The sequence below is a fragment of the Copadichromis virginalis genome, linkage group LG13 (assembly GCF_057382275.1).
Source record: "Copadichromis virginalis isolate Kocher_CV1m ecotype Utaka linkage group LG13, C_Virginalis_male_GT1.1, whole genome shotgun sequence".
NCBI classification, from domain to species: domain Eukaryota; kingdom Metazoa; phylum Chordata; class Actinopteri; order Cichliformes; family Cichlidae; genus Copadichromis; species Copadichromis virginalis.
The window spans coordinates 5,239,736-5,264,083 of NC_140630.1; the positions used below are offsets into that span (position 1 = coordinate 5,239,736).

At 39.1% G+C, this 24,348-nt stretch overlaps 1 protein-coding gene across 1 annotated transcript; it reads right to left on the bottom strand.

Moving 5' to 3' along the window:
- Positions 1-23,496, bottom strand: LOC146695113 (coiled-coil domain-containing protein 172-like). The gene is made up of 8 exons (XM_085477015.1): positions 23,320-23,496; positions 23,050-23,135; positions 21,481-21,597; positions 20,845-21,010; positions 18,136-18,237; positions 15,944-16,046; positions 524-599; positions 1-292 (listed from the first exon to the last, which is right to left on the bottom strand). The coding sequence occupies exons 1-8, from the start codon at positions 23,396-23,398 to the stop codon at positions 257-259; spliced, it is 765 nt and encodes a 254-aa protein (XP_085333141.1). The 5' UTR covers positions 23,399-23,496; the 3' UTR covers positions 1-256.
- Positions 23,497-24,348: the final 852 nt, after the last annotated feature.

Genomic DNA, 24,348 nt, shown 5'->3' on the forward strand with positions numbered 1-24,348 from the left:
AAGGATTCATACATTTTAATAAACTTGTTTTTTTTTTTCTCAGAAATGGGCACAAAAGTGTAAAGACCAACAGAAAGAAAATATTCAATCCACACATAGAAAAACAAATATTATCCAGGGCTTAGTTAAGACTCTTAGGAGATAAAGAAGAATAAAGACAGCAGGGAAGCAGAAACTAACCGTCTGTAAATCAGCATCTTTGTTTTTGAACACAAGACAAACAAGATAAACTTTGCAAATTATCAGCGTGCCTAACCTAACACTTCTCAGCCCCTTGGCTGCTGTCCAGCTTCTGCAATTAAAAAAGAAAGGAAAAAAAATAGGTTTACAAAGAACAAATGTGACAATGACAAATGTTTTGCAAATGAATAAAGATATGCATTTTAGCTCATGTGTTACATTTGGAAGTTTGCCCACAACTACCTTTCAAAACATCTAAGCAAATTTGACAGCATCTGTGTATGACTGTCATGCTAAAAAAGGGAAAAAAATAAATGGAATAATTTAAATAAAAGCCACCAACTTGAATTTCTGAGCTTAGTTCCTCTCGCAGATGCTCAAGTTGTCCTTCTTTGTGCATCTCCAGCTCCTTCCTCAGCCTGGCAAGTAAATAAAACCACGTCAGTAACAAAACATAACATTTGGATAAACTTCATTTTTGCATGTAGAGTTTAAACTGCTTATTTTTTTCTGGTATATTGTTTTTATCATTATATTGACTTTTGCTTTGTTATTGTGTCCAAAATAAAAGAAATACATAACATAATACAATTTTCCCTCTAGTATTTATAATGGTGGGAACACCGAATCCACATGCACAAAATATTTCAAATGCTTTCTGAAAAACAACAAAATGAACACAATAGCTGCCATCTGTTAAACAGATTTCCCCTGAAGTCTGAGTTTACTTGACTGTTTGACATTTCAGATGAATGTTCAGAGCGAGGTGTTGTAACTATATGTGCAACATAAATCACAGCGTTTGACTCGGTGACTGTTTGTTTACACAAAAACAATTTCACTACTGGATTAGGACTATGGTTCAACTAAGGAATTTACAATTTACTGTATCCCAGCATCCACTGACAATACATTTACATGAGTTAAAAACTGATGAATTATCTTGAAACAGATCCTACCAATCCATTTTCTGCCATTTATCTGGGTCAGCAGGGAAAAGTGTGGGCAGTCTGAGCAGAGATGCCCAACCTCCTGCTCCCCAGCCACCTCCTAGGGGGACACAGAGGCATTCCCAAGCCAGCTAAGAGGCATAATCTCTCCCGTGCGTCTGCTCTTGGGCCTCCTTCTAGTTGGATATGCACAAAACACCTCACACAGGAGGCATGTTGATCAGACGCATACCTAAAACGGCTCTTTTTGATGTAGAGGAGTAGCTTCTGTAACCTAACCCTGTTCCAAATGACTGACTCAGCTGCATTTGAATAAAGCACCAAATCCACACTTTTAAGCTTAAATTTCAAAACTTACACTAACTACTGATCTTATCTATTTCTGATTTTATCTGTTTTGATTTTATATACTGTTTTGTTTGTTTGTTAAGCTTAAATTTCAAAACTGATTTTATCTACTGTTCTGATTTTATCTGTTTTGATTTTATATACTGTTTTGTTTGTTTGTTTGTTTGTTTGTTTGTTTGTTTGTTTGTTAAGTGGGTTTAGAGCTCTGGGTAGCTCCCCAACTGGGTCTAGACTGGGTCTAGAGAGTATTTTAAATTCAGGGAATTTAAAATAGAAAGTAGCTCGTCCACAGAAGGACTGGTAGCTCCCCTTACGATAAGGGTTCAGATCGCGCGAACAGGTGTGAAATGTGTGTGTTTAGTTAGTTTGTTTGTTTGCTTTTAAATCATGCTTTTTATTTGTTTTTGTTTCTAATGTCTCTGTAAAGCACTTTGAATCACCTTGTTGTTGAATTGTGCTATACAAATAAATTTGCCTTGCCTTGCCTTGCCTTGCCTTCTGTAACCTAACCCTGTTCCAAATGACTGAATGCCTCACCCATCTTAGATTCAGAGCTATGATGAGGAGAAAAATCGTCCATGATACCTCACCCAGGACAGGGTTACCAGGCCCCACACTGGCCTTGGGGAGGCTTTTGCCAGTAAGCATCTACTGGCTCAGCTACAATGAGTCACTGGGGTAACCCTCGCTCTGGTGCTCTATGTATCAGGCAGCGTTCAGAGGTGGAAGCCTCAGAAGTCCAACGCCTTGTTGCCAAAACCGGTAACAGATCATTCTGTGATCAGCAGATCCTGCATGATGTAACCTTTGTGGCACACTAAGAAAATGAAGCCAGACCGAGGGACTGCAGTACTTGATAAAAGTGACTAAACCGCATGAGGCATAATTGTGCGCTGTTAATTCAAAATGTACACCATGTATGACAAATGTCACAGCTGAAGAGGAGGAGTGTAGAGACAAGCACAAACACTCACAGCCTAAAATGTTAGACTCTGCGGCTCCTCCACAAAGCTGCAGTCAACACTGCATTCTCCCTGTTTTGTGTATTTAGTAATGTCTCCTGGAGCTTGTTCCACAGATATAAGGATGAACAGAAGACCACGAGGGACGAATTTCTAAGTATAAAATGAAGTGACAGCAATAAATCAAGTGTAGCAATTTCTCTCACACCAAAATCATTCAAATGGAAATTTTTAAAGGCGGGTTGGCTGCTTTAAAGTGCTAGGCTGCAGGTGAGAAGAGACATAAAAGATGAGGACACACAGATGCAGAAGGAATGCGTCAATGAAAGAAAGAAACATTTTGAGACCAGCAGAAAGCTTTTTAGTCTGGTTAAAGCCGAACTACTGATGTGCAAATTCAATTAGTACCGTAATTGTCGGGCTATAAGCCGCTACTTTTTGCACAAGCTTTGAACCCTGCGGCTTTTAGTCAGGTGCGGCTTTTCTATGGATTTTCCATGATTTTTGTGATATCGTAAGACGATTTGTTTTGTTTGTTCCGCTGTTGTACGGCACTACGTTGCCTGGCGGAAGGATCGGGGTTCAAGAGTGGTATGTTAGTCACATGTCCGTCCGCCAGGCAACGTAGTGCCGTACGAAGTAGCGCGAAAAACAAACTTCAAAGTAGCGCTACGCATTCAGCGGGAGGCGTGGATGACGAGCGGTGATAAACTTGCGAAAAGCAAGTTATGCCCAACTCCACCGGTGGATTCTGACAGCGTGGAAAAGTGCGAAAACATCCACGATCACCAACGGATTTTGAAGGGCTGGACTGCTGCATGATGGAGAGGAGGACACCGCCACGGCCCTTCTGAGGGTGTTCGACTCTGACACTGACTACGAGGATTTCTTTGGTTTTGAAAGTGACAACGAAGGAGAGAAGCGGAGAGTGGATGACGAAGCCACCCTGAGCCTGTTCGTTTCCGACATTGGAGAAGAGGACTTTGGTGGTTTTAGAGCGCAGGAAGAAGAGAAAGATGGTGAATGACTGACTTTTCTTCTTGTTAAAGCCGTGTCACTGCACCTGAGCCTAAAAGGTAGTCCGAATCTATTTTTCTGGTGTGCTGTAGGTTACTGTTATGTACTACATGTGCAAATATGTACCCATAACTTGTTTTTCAAAATATTAATAAAAGGGGTGTGTCTCCAAACAGCCATCTCTTTCCTGACAATTCCCTTTGTGCATATTCTCTTACATATGATAAGTCAACATTGAAACACCTGCGGCTTTTAGTCAGGTGCGGCTAATGTATGTACAAAACAGGATTTTCCCCTGATTTTAGCTTGTGCGGCTAATATTCAGGTGCGCTTTGTAGTCCGGGAAATACGGTAATTGGAAATCCAGACTTTTTATTTAGCTCAAATATGTATACGCACTGCTTAGTTCTCTTTTTCTAGGAAATCATAGCTGCTACACACACATGATATTTTTTTACCCCAGAAGAAATATGCAGAATTTTTCACTCCACATATTTAAAGGTCACGTTTTCTTAAAAAGTAGTTTTCCTCAGACTCAGAGTTGACGTTTTAGTCCCATCTATGTTCTGATTTATAGAACTTTCTATTCCTAAAAATGTTGCAAGAGCAGATTTTTTTGGACAACATTTTCTAAATGATAAAAAGAGAGGAATTAGACAGATGACGCCTTATCTGCATATTCAGCCAGGGTCATATTACTTTGTACTCGTAGGCAGATTTCGTCTGCAGCAGGTGAGTCATCCATCCACACATGCACATTTTCAAAACAAACACAGACGACAAATATAAAGAATAAAATATAATTAGAAGATAAATCCAAAATCACTGCTTTATGTAGGATATCAAAAACTATCATTTGTTCATCTGAGTGATGGTCACAGGAACAAAGCTGGTTTTACTGTGTTTATCCAGAAGAAACTGAAGCTCATAATGCAAAGGATATGCGTGGTCAGGTAAAGTCTAACATTAACAGAGTCATCTGCATACTTTTAAATGGTCCTGCTTCCACACCCACTCTGATACAGGACACAAAGGGTAGGAGTGAAAGCACGCAACCCAGTGTGACGCCAGTCCAGGGGCAAAGTCAGGAATCCAGCCCAAAAGTTTTTTGTTCATGTCAAACTGTTTTTAAAAGTCTGCTGATTAAAACATGGAGGTTAAATGTGGTGAAGGCCGAAGAAAAATCAGAACATTTAAGAAAAGTTTGAACACATAAAACAACAACGATATAGAGATTTTCATGGGACTATTTTTTATATTTTTTAGTAAATGGACTGGTTCTTAAATATCGCTTTTCTACTCAATCTGAGCACTTTACACAACTTCTTCTAAACACTTTCTATCTAACATTCACAGTCTAATAGATGCATCGGAGAGCAACATGGGGTTAGTGTCTTACCCAAGGATATTTGGCATGCAAACTGGAATCGAACTGCCAACCTTCCAGTTAGTAGGTGACCTAGTCCAGTGGTTAGCACCTTTGGCACAGTAACAAGGTTCTGGGTTTTAACTGGCCTCTCAGTGCGTAGTTTGCATGTTCTCCCTGTGGCTGTGTGAGCTTCCTCCCACAGTCCAAAGACATGCATGTCAGGTGAACCAATGATCTGAATCTCTGCTAAATTGACCATATGTCTGAATGTGAGTGTAAGTGGTTGTCTGTCTCTCCAGCCCGAGCCCCCTGCGACCATGAACGGGAAAAAATGGAGAAATGGATGGAAAGATGGCGCCTGTGTGTTTGGCATGCCGTCTATCGCTCTCTTCTATTTGTTTTATTTTATTGTTTTTAGTCAATTTTGTGCAACATGTCAGCCCTGCATTGTTTTATGATCGCCAGACATTATTGGAAATAGGCTCATCTACCCAAGCTTTAGCTCGGTTTGGAAATGACAACCAAGGCTTTCTGCCTCCCGATTTGGAAGTAACACCACCTCACTGGCGCTCCTTACCATTGCCACTGGATGTGCGGAAGCGACGCAGGAGACGAGGTAACCGTGGAGGTCGCCTTGTCAAACTGAGACTCAGGATCTCTTGTTTTCCTCATGAGCTTCGCTCAATTTGTCGATCCTGCCCGCTACTCTTGGTGCCGTTGCGTGCTTTGGACCCGGTGGACTCCTGCTTGGTTCCTGTTGTGGGATCTCTCGAGAAGGGTTCTGCAAAACCCTCTCCTCTCCGACATCTGCGTTGGCGTGGAGTGGACCAAACAAACCTCCGACCTGTGGATCTGGTTGTTGCTGCCTCGGAAGCTCCCGAGCCAATTCCTCTCAGGTTGGGATTAATTAACGCCAGATCGGTGGCAAATAAGACATTCATTTTGAAGGAATTTTTCGCTTCCCATGCACTGGATTTTCTTTGCTTGACTGAAACTTGGATTCCACCCGGTGAGTTAAGTGCCTTTTCTGAATTACTGCCGGCTGGTTGTGCCTTTTTTAGTGTTCCGAGAGTTTCTGGTCGCGGAGGAGGGCTAGCTGTTGTTTTTAAGGCACATCTTGACTTTAAGCAGCTATCCCCATCAACACGCCACACCAGTTTTGAACTCTGTTTGTGTGAACTGGGCCATTCGTCTTCACTCTTGTGTGCGATTGTTTATCGGCCCCCAAAATATAACAAGGAGTTTTTATCCGAGTTCTCAGAGTTTCTTGCTGACTGTGCATCACGGTATGACCAGATCCTTTTACTTGGTGATTTTAATATACACGTCTGCTGCCCGGGGAAGCCCCTGGCTAAGGACTTTCTGGACTTAGTGAACTCTTTTAACTTTATTCAGTCTGTTAAAGGTGCCACTCAAGAACGTGGTCACACACTGGACTTGGTTTTATCACATGGTTTATCTGTCCAAAACGTACTTGTCGAGGATGCGGTGTTCTCTGACCATATGCCTATTTTATGTGATATTGTTCTTTTTAATCCTGTTCTTAAGCGTGCTGTACCTGCTCGATGTTATCGTGCTTTTGGCTCAGATACTGCCGAGCGGTTTTCCATATTGTTTGACCAATTTATTTCTTATCCTCCTGAGTTGTCCATCTCAGATGGATTAGTTTCTTTTTTGGATTCTGCTTGTAAATCTGTCCTCGACGCTGTCGCTCCTTTTATATTCAGACAATGCAAGCCAAAGGCTAGTCCTTGGCTAACTGATTTTACCAGAGCCGCTAGAAAAGAATGTAGAAGATGTGAAAGACGGTGGAAAAAAGATAGGCTGTGCGTCTCTATGGAAGCTCTTAAGACTAGCTGGAAAGTCTATCAGAGAGCAGTAAAGGCTGCCAAGCACTCCTATTTTTCTCAACTTATTGCTGCCAGCTCGCATAACCCTCGTGTTCTATATAACACTATAAATTCTGTACTTAATCCGGAAGGCTATATTCTTTTGCACTCTTCTGCGGTTATGTGCAATAAGTTTCTTAATTATTTTGTGGAAAAGGTTGCTAGTTTGAGACCTCCGACTCTACCTATTGCTGACCCAGCCATGCATGGTTCTTGCTCAAGTCTGTTCTCTGCTTTTCTACCAATTGTTTTATCTGATTTAGAGAAACTTGTGTTGAATGCTAAACCGTGTGGCTCTCCAAATGACGTTGTTCCTCCCCGTTTTCTTAAAAAGGTATTTCCTATCATCGGACCACATATTCTGAACATTATTAATACTAGTCTTTTGTCTGGTCAAGTACCTAGGGAATTTAAGCATGCAGTCATACATCCTTTACTTAAGAAACCAGGCTTAGACAGTTCAGTCATATCAAATTTTAGACCCATCTCTAAGCTTCCCTTTCTTAGTAAGATTCTGGAAAGGATTGTTTATACTCAGTTGATGGACTACTTGAATGACTCTAAATTGTCAGAAATCTTTCAGTCCGGCTTTAAGCCATTCCACAGCACGGAGACAGCCCTCGTAAAAGTTATGAATGACATCCTGATAACGACAGACCGTGGTAAATATGCAGTGCTGGTCTTGTTGGACATGACAGCTGCATTTGACACTGTGGATCACGATTTGCTGATCTCCCGCTTACAGCACGGTGTGGGAATTACTGGTTCGGCACTTTTGTGGTTAAAGTCCTATCTTTTAAATAGGACATTTTGTGTTAAGTTGGGGTCGGCTTCATCCTCTGTGGCCCCTCTGCTTTGGGGTGTTCCACAGGGATCTATTCTTGGGCCGTTATTGTTTTCATTGTACCTCTTGCCTCTTGGCGCGATTTTCCGAAAGCATAAAGTGCCATTCCATCTATACGCAGATGACTGCCAGCTCTACTTACCTCTTAGTCATTCTGATAGTCTCCCAACTGGACCTCTGCTTGACTGCCTTACTGATGTCAAAGCATGGATGGCAAACAACTTTTTAAATTTTAATGATCGGAAGACAGAAGCAATTTTATTTGGCCCAAATCGTTCTTCTCATACTCTGGATGTTGATCTTGCAGCTTTGACTTCCCAACTAAAGAGTTCGATCACAAATCTCGGAGTTAAAATTGATTCTGCACTCACCTTTGATGACCATGTAAACGGGGTGGTAAAATCAGCATTTTATCACCTCAGACGTTTATCAAAGGTTAAGCCCTTTCTTTCCAAGCGTGACTTGGAAAGCGTTATTCATGCCTTTATTACCTCACGTTTAGATTATTGTAATTCTCTTTTAACAGGGGTTGGGCAGGGCACTTTGTCACGCTTGCAATTAGTGCAAAATGCTGCGGCACGATTTTTAACTGGTAGAAGAAAATTTGATCACATCACTCCGATTTTGGCCTCTTTACACTGGCTTCCAATTGAATTCAGGATCCGTTTTAAAGTCCTTTTATTGGCTTTTAAATCTCTAAATGGTCTGGCACCTGTTTATTTGTCTGATTTGTTGAAGCCCCACGTCCCCACTCGTTCCCTTCGGTCAGCTGAGCAGTTGCTGCTTTCGGTCCCAAAGTCACGGCTGAAACTTAGAGGAGACCGAGCGTTCTCTGTTGCCGCGCCGATGCTTTGGAATAACCTTCCTCTCCATATTAGACAGGCTGCATCAGTGCCAGTTTTTAAGTCTTTATTAAAAACCTATTTTTATTCCCTGGCTTTTAACTCTGTGGGTAACTGACATTTTTATTTTATTTTATATATATATATATATTTTTTTTTTTTTTTAATTTTTAAATTTTTAATTTTTTTAATTTTTTATTGTTTTTTAACTTTATTGCTATGTCTGGTTTTATTACTATGTGCATATTAGTATTGTACAGCACTTTGGTCTACCAGGTGTGTTTTTAAAGTGCTATATAAATAAATAAATGATGATGATGATGATGATGATGAACCATTTTTTGCTATTGGGGACATAATATTAAGTCCTAATCATGTGTAAAAAATGCATTTACAAAAATATAATGAATGGAAGTTGTGATGATGATTTTATTGCCTTAATATCATTAAAACTGGGCAAGTTTCACTGTGATATGTGTAAACTGAAAGTTTTAACGTGCTCTGCTAGTGTTTGCTTAATTAAACCTAAGATTAGAATAAAAGGGAGAAAGAAGCTGTTACTACTGTAAAGTTTTAAAAATTAGCACTTTTGCAACAATATCTTGGAAGAAATGTAATAACAATGACAAGTTTTAAACAAAGCAATCACATAAAGTATATCAGATAAAGACAGATCAAAAATGCACTTGAACGTAATCACATATGTGAACTTTATGGACTGCTGCTCCTCAGTTACAGACTGAAACAAACTTCTTCTTGTGCCTTTGAAAGCAGTCTGCGCTTATGGCAGCAGAGTTAATATTTCACACTATAATTTCATAAACATACAATTGTGTTACTCAGTTCAGTTTGTCTCTGATAAACCATTGGACTTTGATCCACGCAGCGTGACGCCTTGGCTGTGATTGAACTGTTATGGCAGTTGTGGAGCTACACCTGAATTGAAGACGAACGAACCGTTTCTGCTTTTATTGGAAGTTAATGAAACAATAAAACAGCCTGCCTAAAATTGCATTTTCACAGTTTGAAAACCAACAGACGCATTTTAAACTTTATACTTCTCTCTGGAACTTACAAATCCGATTTTTAAGGCGACCAGGCTGTGCTTCAATCGACGCAATAATGTCCCTAAAGCAATACTCATTTGGCATTTTGGCTGTTGGTGGTCTCTGCTGGCTTTTACTGGAACTCTACAGAGCTATGACATCTTTAAATGAACACTCATAAATAATTTGCCAGTAATATGTCAGTGAAGAAAATCCGACACATAATAAAATACATACAGCTCTTATATAATCGATTCCAATCACATAGGTGCATATTTCAAGTATCTTTCTATTGTGACAGTGTCCAGTCTGCACCAGCAGCCACTGTTTTGCACACTGAACACTTTTTAAATGACTCTTGCACTCTTTCAAATTGACATGCATTCAATTTCCAACAATCAATAAGCGGAGAGTTAAATATGCGTTTTAAAGAGACGCTGCAGTGGCTAAAGACAGGATTGATGGTTTCAGTTCAGAATGGATGATCATAAGAATGGCTACGACAGGAGGGGGTGTCTCCGCCAAAGCTACATCCTCAGCACTTCCCGGGGCTAATAAGCCCAGCGGTAATGAAGGACCTAGTATGTTTAATGAGGCTGATGGATGAACAGGACATGCCACGCACATGCATGATTTAAGATGATACTAAGACAGAGAGAGTGAGAGAGAGCGAGAGACAAAAGGTGGGCTAACAAAAAAAGGAAGCGCACATGAAGATTAATATATAGAGAAATATAAATAAAGCACACCAAAGGGAAGCAAATGTTTTTTTACATGCCCTTATTCCTTTCCTCTTTAATATCTTTATTTCAAAACCTGAAACAAAACTGATCCGTGGTATTGTGGAGAGGACATTATCCAAACTGGCAGCATCAGCAACAACAATGACCCTTCCTTCCTGGAACACTATTGATCTCCAACCTTTAATTAAATAAAGGACGTCTCTCAATGTAGCAACAGGGTGAACCTGTTTCAATACGTTTCTGTAGGAAAGAATGTAATTTATGCCATGCATCTATACTGTATACTGTCCATCTGTACTGCAATGGGAGCACATCTCTGTCCTAAATGTCGTTCCGGGTGCTTTCTGCCGCTTCTTTTTAGTGTTTAGTTTTATATTTAAGTATTCACAATTCTTGTATTTGTGTGCGTAAGGAAGGGAATACGTGTTTGTGTCTGTGGGTGCCTGTTTGTCTATGCCTATGTGTCAGGTCAGGTCTAAGACTCTTTCTCTTCTAAGCACATCTCAGGTTACCCCAGTGCCCCAACCCGCCATTGCGTTGGTGGTTCCCGGTGTCCGGGGCTGGGTGCTCGGGTGTGTACTGGTTTGCTTCCTGGCAGCCGCTTGGCATGGCATGCTGTCATTTTTTTTTCCTCTTTTCTTTTCTTCCCTGCTATTTTTTTCTCAGTCTTTATGTTAACTCTCTCTCCAACTTCACTTTCTTTCTTTTTTTTTTCTTTTCCATCCCCAGTCTTGTCAGTTATGGTCGTAATAATCCAAAATAAAGAAATCCTAATAAAATTCTAATAAAATATAACTATGACGCAGACCACTATTGGCCTTTCTTTGGCCTTCAGACAGCAATTCTGATTGTTACACTGTCAGACAGAACAGGGGAAAAAAATCCATGTATATATTTTTCTTGTACTTACTGAGAAATAAGAAACATTAAGACATGTAGCTTTACGGCTACAGCACAAAGTAAAAACAGATTTAAATTACAACAACAACATCGTTAGAAAGATTTGAATGGAAATATGAATGAAAAATAGAATAAAGAAACTGAAAAGCAAAGACAGGCTAAATGAAAACCACATGGATCAAAGGCTATGGATTTCAGTTTAAATATCTTAGCAGGATGAACACAGACTGATTATTCAATGGAGAAGGATGTGTTGGTACAAAATGTCCAGACAGGAACTCCATGAATAACCATCTGACACACTAGAGGTTAATCCGAAAAATCAGAAACAGCAGGAACTATGAGAAACAGTATGACATATCAAGGAACTAAATCCACAGGAGGTGACGTGGAACTGCTCATGGCTCAATGAGACACGAAAAGTAAACTAAAATTAAAGCAAACGACTATCAAAGTAATACGGGAAATAACTAAAAGGGGAGCACTAACAAAGTGACAGAGACTTTACTACACATGGGGAGCACAGGGGAGGCACGTTTAACTGACAGAACAAATACTATAAACACCAAAGTAACTGGAACAGAAGCACCAAAGTGACAACGCAATAAATAAACAAAGAATCAAGCTAAAGACGATTATTCGTCAACACAACTTAGGAGTTCAAAAACAGAGAACCCAGGGCTGTGACACCCACATATTTATAATTGAATACTGAACTGCACCGATTAACAACTATTAACAATGTAATATAACGGACAGAGAAAACAGTGAGCACAGAGGGATCTTGATGCTTAGCTTTCCTACATGTGAAGCACGAGTTTGGTCCTCTTTCAAACAACCCATATGGAAAAGAGATAGTAAAAACTTATATGTGATTACTCATGAAAGTGGCCACTTTCATGAGTAAATCATATAAGGCTTACATGATTTACTCATGAAAGTGGCCACTTTCTCATTACTTTCATATATTTTTTTAGTAAGTATCCAAAACATACAAGTTTCATTATATAAATTTTCACGGGATCTTATATCTGTTTTCACTCTTATATGCTTTTCATACAAGTCTCACACAAGACAGATACAAACTTTATAAGATTTATATATATCTTTTCCATATGGGAAATGTCACTTTTAAGCTGCTATATTCATGGAAGCTAAGCTCAGAAGCTTTCTGAGAGTGTTCAGGTCATTTTACACTGAAAGTGTCCAAGTGACTTGGCTAACTGTAGCAACTTGTTAACAAGTAGCTAATGTTAGCTTTTTAACACCAACTGAACACAGGATACTAAAACAGTCATCTAATGTTCTCAAGCAACTCGTCAGCCCTCAATTTTATATTGTGCTGTTGACTGTTTTCTCTGGCTGTGAAAATTACTATGATCAGTGCCTCCTTTTGTTGTTATTTAGGCCCTGATAACATTTGATGATACTAACAGAGTTCAATATGTCATGCTATAAATAATAATAATGGATACTTTATTGATCCCCATGGGGAAATTACTTGTTTTTCTCTGCATTTGACCCATTCACTCAGTGAAGCAGTGGGCAGCCCACTAAGCAGGCGCCCGGGGAGCAGTGTGTAGGGACGGTACCTTGCTCAGGGGTACCTCAGGGTAGCCGTTAAGTGGATTCGAACCGCCAACCTTCCGATCATGGGGCGACCACTTTACCTACTGAGCTATCCCTGCCCCGTAAAATGTCACGGTCCTGAGTCTGGTGACTCAGTGTTTATGTTTTTGTTTATTAATATTATTTGATTCAGTGATTTCTGGTTATACTTTAGTGATTTTTAGATCTTAGGTTTTGTTACTGTGCCTCCCTTGTGTTCTCTGTGTCAAGTCAGTTATGTTTTCTTGTCTGTTCTTTCCTGGTTTCTATGTTCGTGCATCTCCTCGGTCTTCTCTGTCATCCGTGTCTCCTTGTCAAGTCTGCGTCTGGATTGCCTGTTTTGTATTTCCTGTTTTACTTTGACGGTCTCGTGTCCTGTGTTCACTGTTTTGAGTTTAGCTTCCACCCTGTCTCGTTTGGTCAGATTAGTCACAGCTGTGTCTCCCTCCTGTTTCCAATTCCCTCGTCACTTCCTGGTGTATTTAAGCCCTGTGTTTTCGTCTGTCCGTGTGTTGTCATTACCTTATGTTGCTGTGTGTCTTGCTGTGCCTTTTTGGTCCTTATCACTAAATGGTTCTTCTGAGTTTCTAGTTTTAGTTTGTAGTTCCAAAGTTTCTATTTTTATATTTATATATTTCTAGTTTTATTTATGTTTTTTTGTATTGAGTTTTGCACAGCCATTAAAGCTGCCTCCTTCAGTTAAACCTTTCGTTTCAAGTCCTGCATCTGGGTCCTACATTCTGCCTGCCACAGCACGAGTCATGACAATAAAGCTCATACCCACTAGAAGATAAAAGAATGATGAAATAACTGTATCTGACAAAGCAGTCTCCCTAAAGTTTCCGACATCTTCAACATCTCTCTGAGCAGTGCCGTCGTTCCCACGTGCTTCAAGGCCACCACCATCGTCCCCGTGCCCAAGAAGTCTTCTGTGTCCTGTCTCAACGACTACCGTCCGTTGCACTTACACCCACCATCATGAAGTGCTTCGAGCGGCTCGTCATGAGACACATCAAGACCCTGCTGCCCCCCTCACTGGACCCACTGCAATTTGCATACCGCCATAACCGCTCAACGGACGACGCCATCTCCACTGCACTCCATCTTGCCCTGACACACTTGGACAAGAAGGACTCACACGTCCAAATGCTGTACATAGATTTCAGCTCAGCATTCAACACGATCATCCCCCAACAACTGATCGGAAAGCTGAGCCTGTTGGGCCTCTCACACACTCTTCACACTCCTGCCATCTGAAAAAAGGTACCGAAGCATTCGGGCACACACATCCAGACTGTGCAACAGCTTTTTTCCACAAGCCATCCGTCTCCTCAGCAAAAAGGGACTGACTGATACACACACACACACACACACACACACACACACACACTATCACTCAGGTTAACTCAACTACCTCAAAACATTGAGACTGGACTGACTAATCAACACAAGCGCAAACACACTGACCTACACCACCAAACCATCGTACACACCAACCTGTAAATGCTCTTTTGCACAATATTATTACTGGACTTTTTGCACTAACTTCTGTACTTCCTAATTTTTGCTGCTACACTAAGGAATGTTTACTGTTCCTCCACTACCTCAACTCATCATCACAAAACCTTATTATTAAGTTACGTTGTGTTTTTCTATCATTCTGTCACTTTGCTGCTCTGTTTGCACATTTGCACGTGCGCTTTATTGTCTGCTGTCTGATAACAAAAAAAAAGTCTTCCTTAGATAGTTAGATAGTTAGTTTTTTTTTTTTGTTTTTTTTTTGTTAATTTATGTTGTAATTTATGTTAGGTCAGTCTGTCTTGTCTCTGCTAGCCAGCTAACTAGGCCTCTTAGTTAGCTAGTTTAGTGTTTTCTGTTAATTTATGTTGTAAATTTATGTTGCATGTAGCACCTTGGTTCCTGGAGGAACGTTGTTTCGCCTCACTGTGTACTGTTAAACTGTATATGGTTGAAGTGACAATAAAGCCAACTTGATTTGACTTGACTTGACTTGACTTTGAGGAGCCTTAATGGTAACAGATTCAATACTTTTCATTTGCTTTGAAAGTCAAAGAACTACTGTTAGAGAAATCCAAACTATTGAAGTGACCTAAAAAAACCAGACTTCTGTGTAACATGGTTTTCTACATGTGACATGTATGAGTGTGTTTGAATTCCTTTATAGATTATTCCAGTTAAAGCCACAGACAGCAGACACGAGATCAGACTCCATTTTGGCACCTCGAGCTAAGCACTTTGTGAAATGCGGTGAGCAGAGATCGATGGGAAACTGCAGGCTCCTACTTGTAGATTTCAAAATATCCATCATACCCTGATTTAACATCTATTTTACTGTAAATGCAGCAATTTACTAAATGAACATGATGCATTACTATGCCCATCGTTTATATACAGTCTGTGGTTAAAGCATGATTTATTATTCCACTAAAACCAAAGCTGATTAAACACTTAGCTTGAATGCTAAGCTTTACACTGTCATCATTAATAAATATATCAATCACAATAGCCTCAGTTGGTTGTTTTTCTCCAGTTGCTGACAAAATGAAATAAACTCCAGATCAAAGCCTTAATTAAACCAAATGGCCTTAATGTGCTGTTATTTACACTTCTATGTTTGGACTCTACCCAGCAGGATCAAGACGGAGAAAAAGGCAAGACAAGAACTGGGTTTACTGGTCTATTCAGCCCTTCTTGGTATGATCCAGATCTCCCATTTGTAAACAGTTTAATTTAAAAGCCAGAATGCTTGGCTCTGCAGCATTTCTTTCGTCTGTCTTTTTCTTAAGTACATTTACCGTTGTAAGAATGACCAAAGCTGATAATACCACTACTGAGATGGAATTTTTTGCAGTTACACTAAAGAAAACCACAGGGTCCTGCAGAGAGGGGACAGCGGTTGTGCTTCTGAACACCGAGTCCTCCGACAGCATTCACAAAACAAAATTCTCAACTAATTAAAAATCACAGCTGCTCAGCAAGGAATGTTTAAAACGCCAGGAATCTGTGGAAATATTGTTAATGAAATGCTGAGAAGCCTAATGCTGTGTTTTTATGTAATTCTGCTCTTTTATGTCTTATTTATCTGTAATATTTACTGTGTTGGACCTCCCAAAGATTATTCTGTGACATGATGTAACTGCAATTAAATCTGGTACTGTAGATTCCATCTATGTGTCCAAATGCATAAACCTGCCTCAGCATCCAGACAGTTATCCAGCACTCACCTCAGACAGGAGCTGTCAGTGAGAGGTTTCTGACTGACAAGCTGGCTCTCCGATCTCAGAGATTCTGTCATTGCTTCAGCCTCACTCAGCTGCCGATCCAGGTCTGCAGTCAGGAGTAATAAATCAAACATAAGACGACGTCACTCAGGGAAGACAGACACATGCTGTAGCTACACGGTTAAAACAACAGAACAAGGTTTGGATTATACAACACTACAACTGTTAAAGTTTCTTATTCTAAAGGGACTGGTATGGTTGTGTGTTGGTCCTACACAGAGCTTGCAGACTGTCATGCAGCTGTGTACCCTCACCAAGAGGGCAGTGCCAAAAACAGCTATGTGGGCTACGCTTCTGTGTTTGTCGATCTTTTAGTTAAGCTCCTGCCACAAAGAAGACCAAAGTCATGAAAGACAAAGAAGTTCTCTGTAGTGAAGTGAAACTAAATGTTAAAAACAACAAAAACTGTCCACTGCAGCCAGTCTGTGCTTCTCATTCTCTCATACATACATGACTTACTCATGGAGTAACACAGTTCCTGTCTTGAGACCATATCATAACTATATTCTATATCTGTATTCTATATCGTCATGATATGGCTCATCAATTTTATTCCTCTGTAGTAGCTACAGCTACAGCACCCTTGTTCTTGAAAGCCTGAACCAGTACACCACTTGTTGGGTTTATCTAGGCACAAACCCCGCTGGAACACGAGACCAACAACTGCACGACAAAACAAGGCAAGAAGGCACTCTCTGTGTTTGTGGCTCGCGAGGGAAGTCAATCAAAGTTGAGGAAAAGATTCCTTCACCTGAACTCGACCAACTTCAACTGATTCCTTCGCTACAGTTATTTTTATTGTCAGCAAGCAATCATTCATGAATATGCAATTACAAATACACGTGACATTCTTAAAACAGGCATATCTGAGCAACATCAGTGTCTGTATTCTGTGTGTGTGTGCAGGTGTATGTGTGTGTGTGTGTGTGTTTCCAGCCATTCTATACATAGACATATGACCTTTCAGTGAACTTAAATTGTATGCAGAAGTAAGCATCTTGCTAAACTATAAAAACAGGAACTTGCAATAGGTCATATCTCAAACTCTCAAACTCACATTTAAAGGTGTGAACTCTGGCACTTTTAAACAGAACAGGACAGTCTGGTTTCAAAAGCTATAATAGAATTATAACATCGAGACTGCTTCCTCTCATCTCATGGTACACAAGTGCACACAGAATCTTATCAGACCTAATAAGGATATGATTTTTATCAGCATACGAATGGATATATATTTCTAAGGATAAATGACAATCTTAAATGATTAATTCTGACACCACTTTTCTTTCCTCAGACATCCTCTCACTCTCTAAGACTTTGTGAGGTTCTGGAGAGCTCACACAATCTCTCATGTAGCTCAGCTCCATGCCTCCACAGGTATGTCATCTGTACCAACTACCTTTCCACTCTTAATCTTTTGATGGTACGTTGAATTTTGTTACGTTCTTTCTCTCACTTCCTGTTTTAATTTGTTGTCCGTTTTCTTACATTTTATTTAATTGCTAACTTTTTTCAGTCTGCTGCCAGTTTTCTTTCACACCTGTTCTACATCAGCCAATTACTCACCTGTGTATTCGTGTGTGTTCACTTTCCCATTGGTTCCATGCCAGATTGTCTTGTTGGCAGTCAAGACTTCCAGCCCTTTCTTATAATTCTAGTATAAGCTTTTCTTCTTGCTTTGTTTTGCCAGTGTCTTTATTTCATTTTTATTATCTTCATGTACAGACTGGTTTTTGGACTTTGTTCTGCCTCACCTTTTGGATTTTATGTGGTAAAACCCTGGACAGAAACAAAGTTGTGGACTTTTGGATTTACTTTGACATGGAATGTTTGGCTCCTCTTCTTAGAAAGGACTTATTACAGTATGTGTGTGTACAGCCTCCTTAACTCAGATTTAAAAAACACGGCAAGCACACCCGCTCAACCTGTTCATGGAGCCAGAAATATGTTGTAGAAGATCTAACATCTGGGCTCAAGATTAAACTGCCTTGGCAGACCAGCTGAATTATAAAATAACTGCTGGTCTGGGTTAAAGGCTGTGTGAATGCATGTGGAAAAATTAAAGGAGCTTACAGAGGTCCTTTTAAAAATATGGCTATGGTCTGTTTTGCATAAAATGAACCTTCGCTGCTCACCTTCGTCGATATCATTCAGACTCTGTAGTTCAAGCAGGAGTGCTCTCTTCTCTTCTGCAATGGAGCTCATGTGACTGTTTGTGCAGCTCATCAACTCCTTCTCTAAATTATAGAAGAGGAAAAGATAAATCTGCAAAGGTTCTCATGGATTGAGTAATAATCACCAGAAACTCTATAATGAATGTATACTGCTGGACAAAAATACAAATACATAATGCAAAGGTTGTCATAGGGGCCACAACCTGAGTTTAAATTACTTCATATTAGGCCTGTATAAGAGCTGTTAGTTATCCTAACGATTACATTAAAAACATGAACACAGTGTTTTTGTTTGGCTGGTTTCAAACTGTCAAGAAAACCTTTGTTACATTAAACTTGTTTTCTAAAACCTTTTTTGATATTTAACCTTTAGTTTACCTTTGTGTGGTTAAATATCTAACCACACTTTAATAGATATATATGTTCACAGCACAAGTATTAATAGTGCAGCAAACGCCAGGTGTTTGAGTGTGAGCTTATATAATTATTATAAGTCCTGAGCTCACTAACCAACTTAACACAGATTATACTGTAATCTTGGGTGTTTAAACAGATATAGTTTCTTGCATTTCTATATTTAGCAGGCAACTGTTATACTACTATGAGATGTCTGGGCTCATACACAGTAGATGTAGCAATTATTCATTTCATTCAGGACCACTTCAGTCAAAAGAATATATCTGTACCTGAGCTGAGGTGACGCAAAAATTTCCCCGTTGTGGGATCAATAAAGTCTTATCTTATCTTATCTTATCTTATCTTATCTTATAAAATGATAAGCTGGGCAGGAGGTGGGATGCAAAGCAGCTTGCAGCTGTGTGGCAACAGCTTATATAGTATCCTGAAAATCTTACAGGACATTGATCTGCAAACAGAATATGTAGAAGGGTATAGGGCTGTTCGATATAACGATATATATCGGATGACGATATAAAAACATCTAGCGTTTCATTTTACACTATTGTTTGTTTCGTGGTGTCGCAAAATAAACTGTTTACGACAATATTTGTTCATCGTTCTGATGGTCACTGTAGTGGCTATATTAATTTCTTAAAGTTCTCTCTTTCTCTTAAATGTAATATAACCACATTACTGATGGACAAGCACCTGTTTTTATGCGTTGTCATTAGCAACAGCGACGGTAACACCTTCGCGTGTCCGCTTGTTTATGTTCCACTTAAACCTTTCACAATAAAGCTCAAGATCCTGTTGAAACTTTTCAAAATAAACTGAATCACGTGAAAGAGCAGATTATTTACGGATGAGAGTAAAAAAGAGCCGCCAGGTGCTAAAAAAGAAACCTTAGACCCAAACGTTAGAACAGGCTTTTCCCCACAGCACGCCATGTAATAAATACAAAGAAAACGGCGGCCGTTACAACTTATGTCTAAAAATGTATAGTTTCATGCATCTGTTAAAACACTCGGCTCCGGGTAAAGGATGCGCAGCTGGAAACACTTCACGCAAGTCGAGCTGCCTGAGATTCACAGAATTTACAAAAAATGTTAAATTTTTGTGATTTATATCGTTTGTGATTTATATCGTTATCTTATATCGGGATATGAGATTTTGGTTCCCAACCAGCAGTGAGCTGGCAATGAGATCACCTGATCTGCCAAATTAGGGCTTTTTACTTGCGGACTAAATCAATACTCAACTAGACCTGACATGTTAGTGACTATTTACAGATAGCTGGTGGCTGTAAAACAAGCCCAAATAATCCCCCCCTCCACCACCGTCCTTGACAGATGGTTTGCAGTGTTCGTGCTGAGATGCTTTCATTGGTTTTTGCCAAATAGGGTGGTGTGCATTATGGCCAGATATCTACAATTTGGTCAAAGGACATTGATCCTGAAGTTCTTTAGTTTGTTCAACTTTTCAAGCCCTTTTCAATGCCATAGTCTTTAAGATAAATCAGGACACCCCTCCAAAATAGGCATAGCTATTCAGTCGTTTTCTAATTATACTGCCATGAACTTTAACATTTAACATGCTAAGTGAGTCTGAGATGTAGCTGTAGGAATTTTAGCTGTTTCACTAAACCAGCAGTCCCCACCGGGCTGCGAGAGTTGAGGCTCGGGTGTGAAATTTATGGTTTTAAGGGTTTTTATCGTTAACTTGGTTTCTCTGGGTCTTTTCTCATGTGTTATGAATTAATCGTCTTTTTTTATGTACCGGTACTGGTTTTATTTTATTGTTTTTATCTGCGACACACCTTAAAGGCCGTTCAGTGAAAATATTGTCAGACCTAAACCAGCCCGTGGCTCAAAAAATATTGGGGACCGCTGCTCTAAACGCTGCACGATCTGACCTTGGCGTGAATTTGTTGGGACATCCATTCCTGGGAAGATTATGGTAAATGTTCCAAACGAGCAAGCTGGCAAAATTTCTGTTTTTATTAAGGTGGTCACACTTGTTAATGATGAGTGAATCAAGTGCATTTCTTTACTAGCACCTCGCTGCTACTCACTCTCTTAACTCCCACAGAAGCAGAAAGAGTGTGCTGCATGGAGTCCTTGAAAACGTTCTTTTTCATGAATTATAGGCATTGGAGATCTATTTTGCCCATTTCTAAAATAACTAATAATTTCTAGAGCAGCATTCAGGGCCACATCTGTTTCATGTAACCTCTGTCTTCCCTGAAAACACTACAGTAAAGTGTTTTACAACCTTTGTGTATCGATTCCACCTCCTTCTCCAGATCCAGGAGCACAGTGTGAGTTTGGCTCTTGAAGACTGTTTCTCTGTTCGCCTTAAGACTGAAGTCACTGTTAAACCTTGAGATCTCTTGAAGGAAGTTTTCCTCCTCTTCTTTAGCCACCATCTTTATCTTGGTCTGGTATGAAAAGGAGGATCATGGGAAATACTTCTAACAACAATATTAACAGACCTTGTGGTACTACAGACTTAATGTTACTGTATAATTATGATAACATTTGGAAAAAAAAGAAAATCTTTGCTCTAAGAGCTTATTGTGTAGAATGCAGAATCCCACCATTTTTGGTGGGATTCTGCTTCTAAAATGAGGCTCTGATTTTACATTATTTTTTACATAACCTAGTTTAATACCTGTGGAATTTTAAACAAGCAATTCTAAAATGTCAAACTCAGTTTCTACGAAAATGCAAACATCTCTGAAGGGTACCACTTTTTTGATCTGTGTTTTCACTGATTAATTGATCGGGTCATTCTATATAGTACTGTGATTCAATCAAGAAGTTAAAGCTATTAAAGCTGAAGAGGTATCCATATTGGATACAACCTGTCTAATTTGAGAGATAAGTATTGATCCAGGCTTCAACCTACTAGATGATCCCTGAGGTGGTTCTTCTGACAGAGCAGCTCTTCAATTTGCTTTAACATCTGGTTCTCATATTTCTTTGCCAGGTCACACCGCAGCCTCATTGCAGACAACTGCTGAGCCTGAAGCATAAATACAGGAGATGATCAAGACACACATGCTGACAGACAGATGTACAGCGAGGGAGATGGATTGGTGATGCTTCGTATGTGAGCAATATCACTTGATACCAGACGGGGTGAAATGAGATCAAAGTTCTAGTTTGGAACAATCAGTATATACTCTATACCTGATTATTAGAGACAGACATAATAACTGGAGTTATTTTGAAACTGTAACTAAAAACATCCTGTTTCGTTAACTAGTTCAGCAACAATTCAGGTTTCTTTTTAAATCGATATCATAAACATAAAGAAAGAGCGATTATGTAGGAAGGTAGATTCTTGCCTTGGGCATAACTTTTGGTGTAATTTCAGTCTGTTTCTTGAGCTAAAGAGGAGAAAGTAGCTTTGCTTTTCTTCTGCTGTAATACTAAAGTGCAGCATGTTTCAGTGAGCACAATCAGCTTCCAAGTCCTATAAATACTGTAATTATCTTAAGACAGCTCTCATAAACCATAAGACCTTACATCATGAGAGCTGTAAACACACTGTGCAGTAAACACAGCCTGCATATCTGCATAATGTAAACAGTCTCAATAGTAAAAAAAAAAAAAAAAAAAGATACCACTGCCATGTGTTTCAAATCATCAGTAGGGCATGGTGTGATCCTTGCAATATTTGTGAAAAAACCAAAGAGCCTCTTTTTTTTAAATTATTTTTAATGGGGCATTATATCTCACAAACTAAAGGTCTCAGTAATGTTATTTGGGGAAATTAGCCATTGAATGTAGAGATTAAGTGTTCTAAATCATAAACTAGATCAGCTCCTCAATATGGCATTGTGCTGCTTTGATAGTTCAATGTCTGCTTTTTTTTAATTAATCAGTTTCTATTCATATTTTACAATGTGTGTATTTTTTCAGTTTTATAAAGGTGATGATGAGTAGAATGGCCTCTTTCCTTTTGGAAACCACAACAAATTAAATATTAATTATTTTTGTTATACATACACACGTGTTATGTTACATCCCAGGTAAAACATTCCAGGAACAACATTTTACTAATTTTTATTAGAAAATTAATAATATGGGACCTCTGAAATTTGCACTGAGCTGTGTAAACATAAAGCTGTTATGTAATAAATCACAGTACCATGAAACAGACCAATTTACAGGGGCTCCTTCTAAAATACAGTGCAACAAGTGAACACTTTCCATCACCCTGTGACATGATTTTACAGCTAGTGTGTAAATATTTAATAAACACAGTTCAAGATCATTTAAGACATTATATATGATGAATTTAAGCTCAGTAAACTACGGCTACCATCACACAAAGGGTTATTTGAAGAACCAAATGGTTTATATCTAAAATCTAATAAATGTGAGCATCTTAAAAACAGTGCTATGGCTTTGCCTCTGGTCACAAAATATATATAATTCACTCGTTAGCATCAACTAGCAACAGTTTCACCTTTTCATCAAGTTCCTCTTTGCTCTTTCCATACTGCTCAGTGACACTCTTTATCTTCTCATTGCATCTGATGATGGCTATTTTGACTAAAAAACATTTTTGAAAAAACATCACATGATGCAACATTAAACATTAAAATACAGTAGCCTGTATAGATACATATTTAGCATTGTCACTAGCGTTTAGCTGTTAGCTTATTTGCTAGCTGAAGAGTGATAATTAAGCAAAAAAAAAAAAAAAAACAGATTCAGAGAAATAAACAAAACTTACCATCCTTGATTTTTTGTGTCTGTTCTGCTAACTGTTGCTCAGTTAAAAGAATTTGTTGAAAAAGTGTGTCCAAACTCATTTTGGCTTAGTAGCTGGGTCAATAAACAGTTAGCTAGCAGACCATCTAACCTAAGGAGGCTAGTTTCTGTCAGGACAAAGAGTTTGAATGACTGACTTAGCTCATTATAATTGTGACATTGTTGCAACATTTTTTAATTAGTTTTTTTTTTTTTTTGTTGTTAAACTTTAATTTGTATTTGTAGTTCAGTATATTTAGCTTTAGTTTTAGTAGTCATAGTTTTCAGTCAGGAGTCATTACTTTTATTGTGTCCTTAAAATGTTTGGTTTTAGTTTTGCTTATTCAGTTATTTTAAATTAAATTTGACATTTGATATCATGATATTGACATTAAATATTATAAAGATTGTTCCTTTGAAAATAAATCAATCAATCTTATACTTTATGCTCTTATACTTATAGATTCTATATTTGGAAAATCCCTCCATTATAGCAGTACAAAATCTGATGAAATACCACTACTACCAATAATAATGATAAGAAGAAGAAGAAGAAGAAGAAAAAGAAATGGTTTTATCACACACACAATAATCAGTGAGTCACATTACTAGACATTAGTTCAAGTTCAGGCAAGTGGACATGAACAAGTGGACGTTGCACAGTTGCAAACATGTCCTAACACCAGGCAGGACCCCACCAGGCAAGACCCCATGGTCTTTCCTGGTGTTGTAGACTCCAGCCTCTATTGACCTTATACTCAGAGCGTGTTCCATTGCTGCTATGATTAGTGCCTCTGTGCTGTCTTTCAGTTCAGCTTTTTCCAGCCCTTGGTAGGATTTCTCAATATCAGCCACTTCTTCTATTTGCCGGTGTTACATACTGTGCTCCTCCAAGAGGAGGAACCATCATGAAAGGACAGGCCCCTGCACAGTATGTAACACCCACAAATATCATCATACAAATAGACAAACTGGTAAAAGCTAACATACTGAACATAGTTGTGGTGGTGGA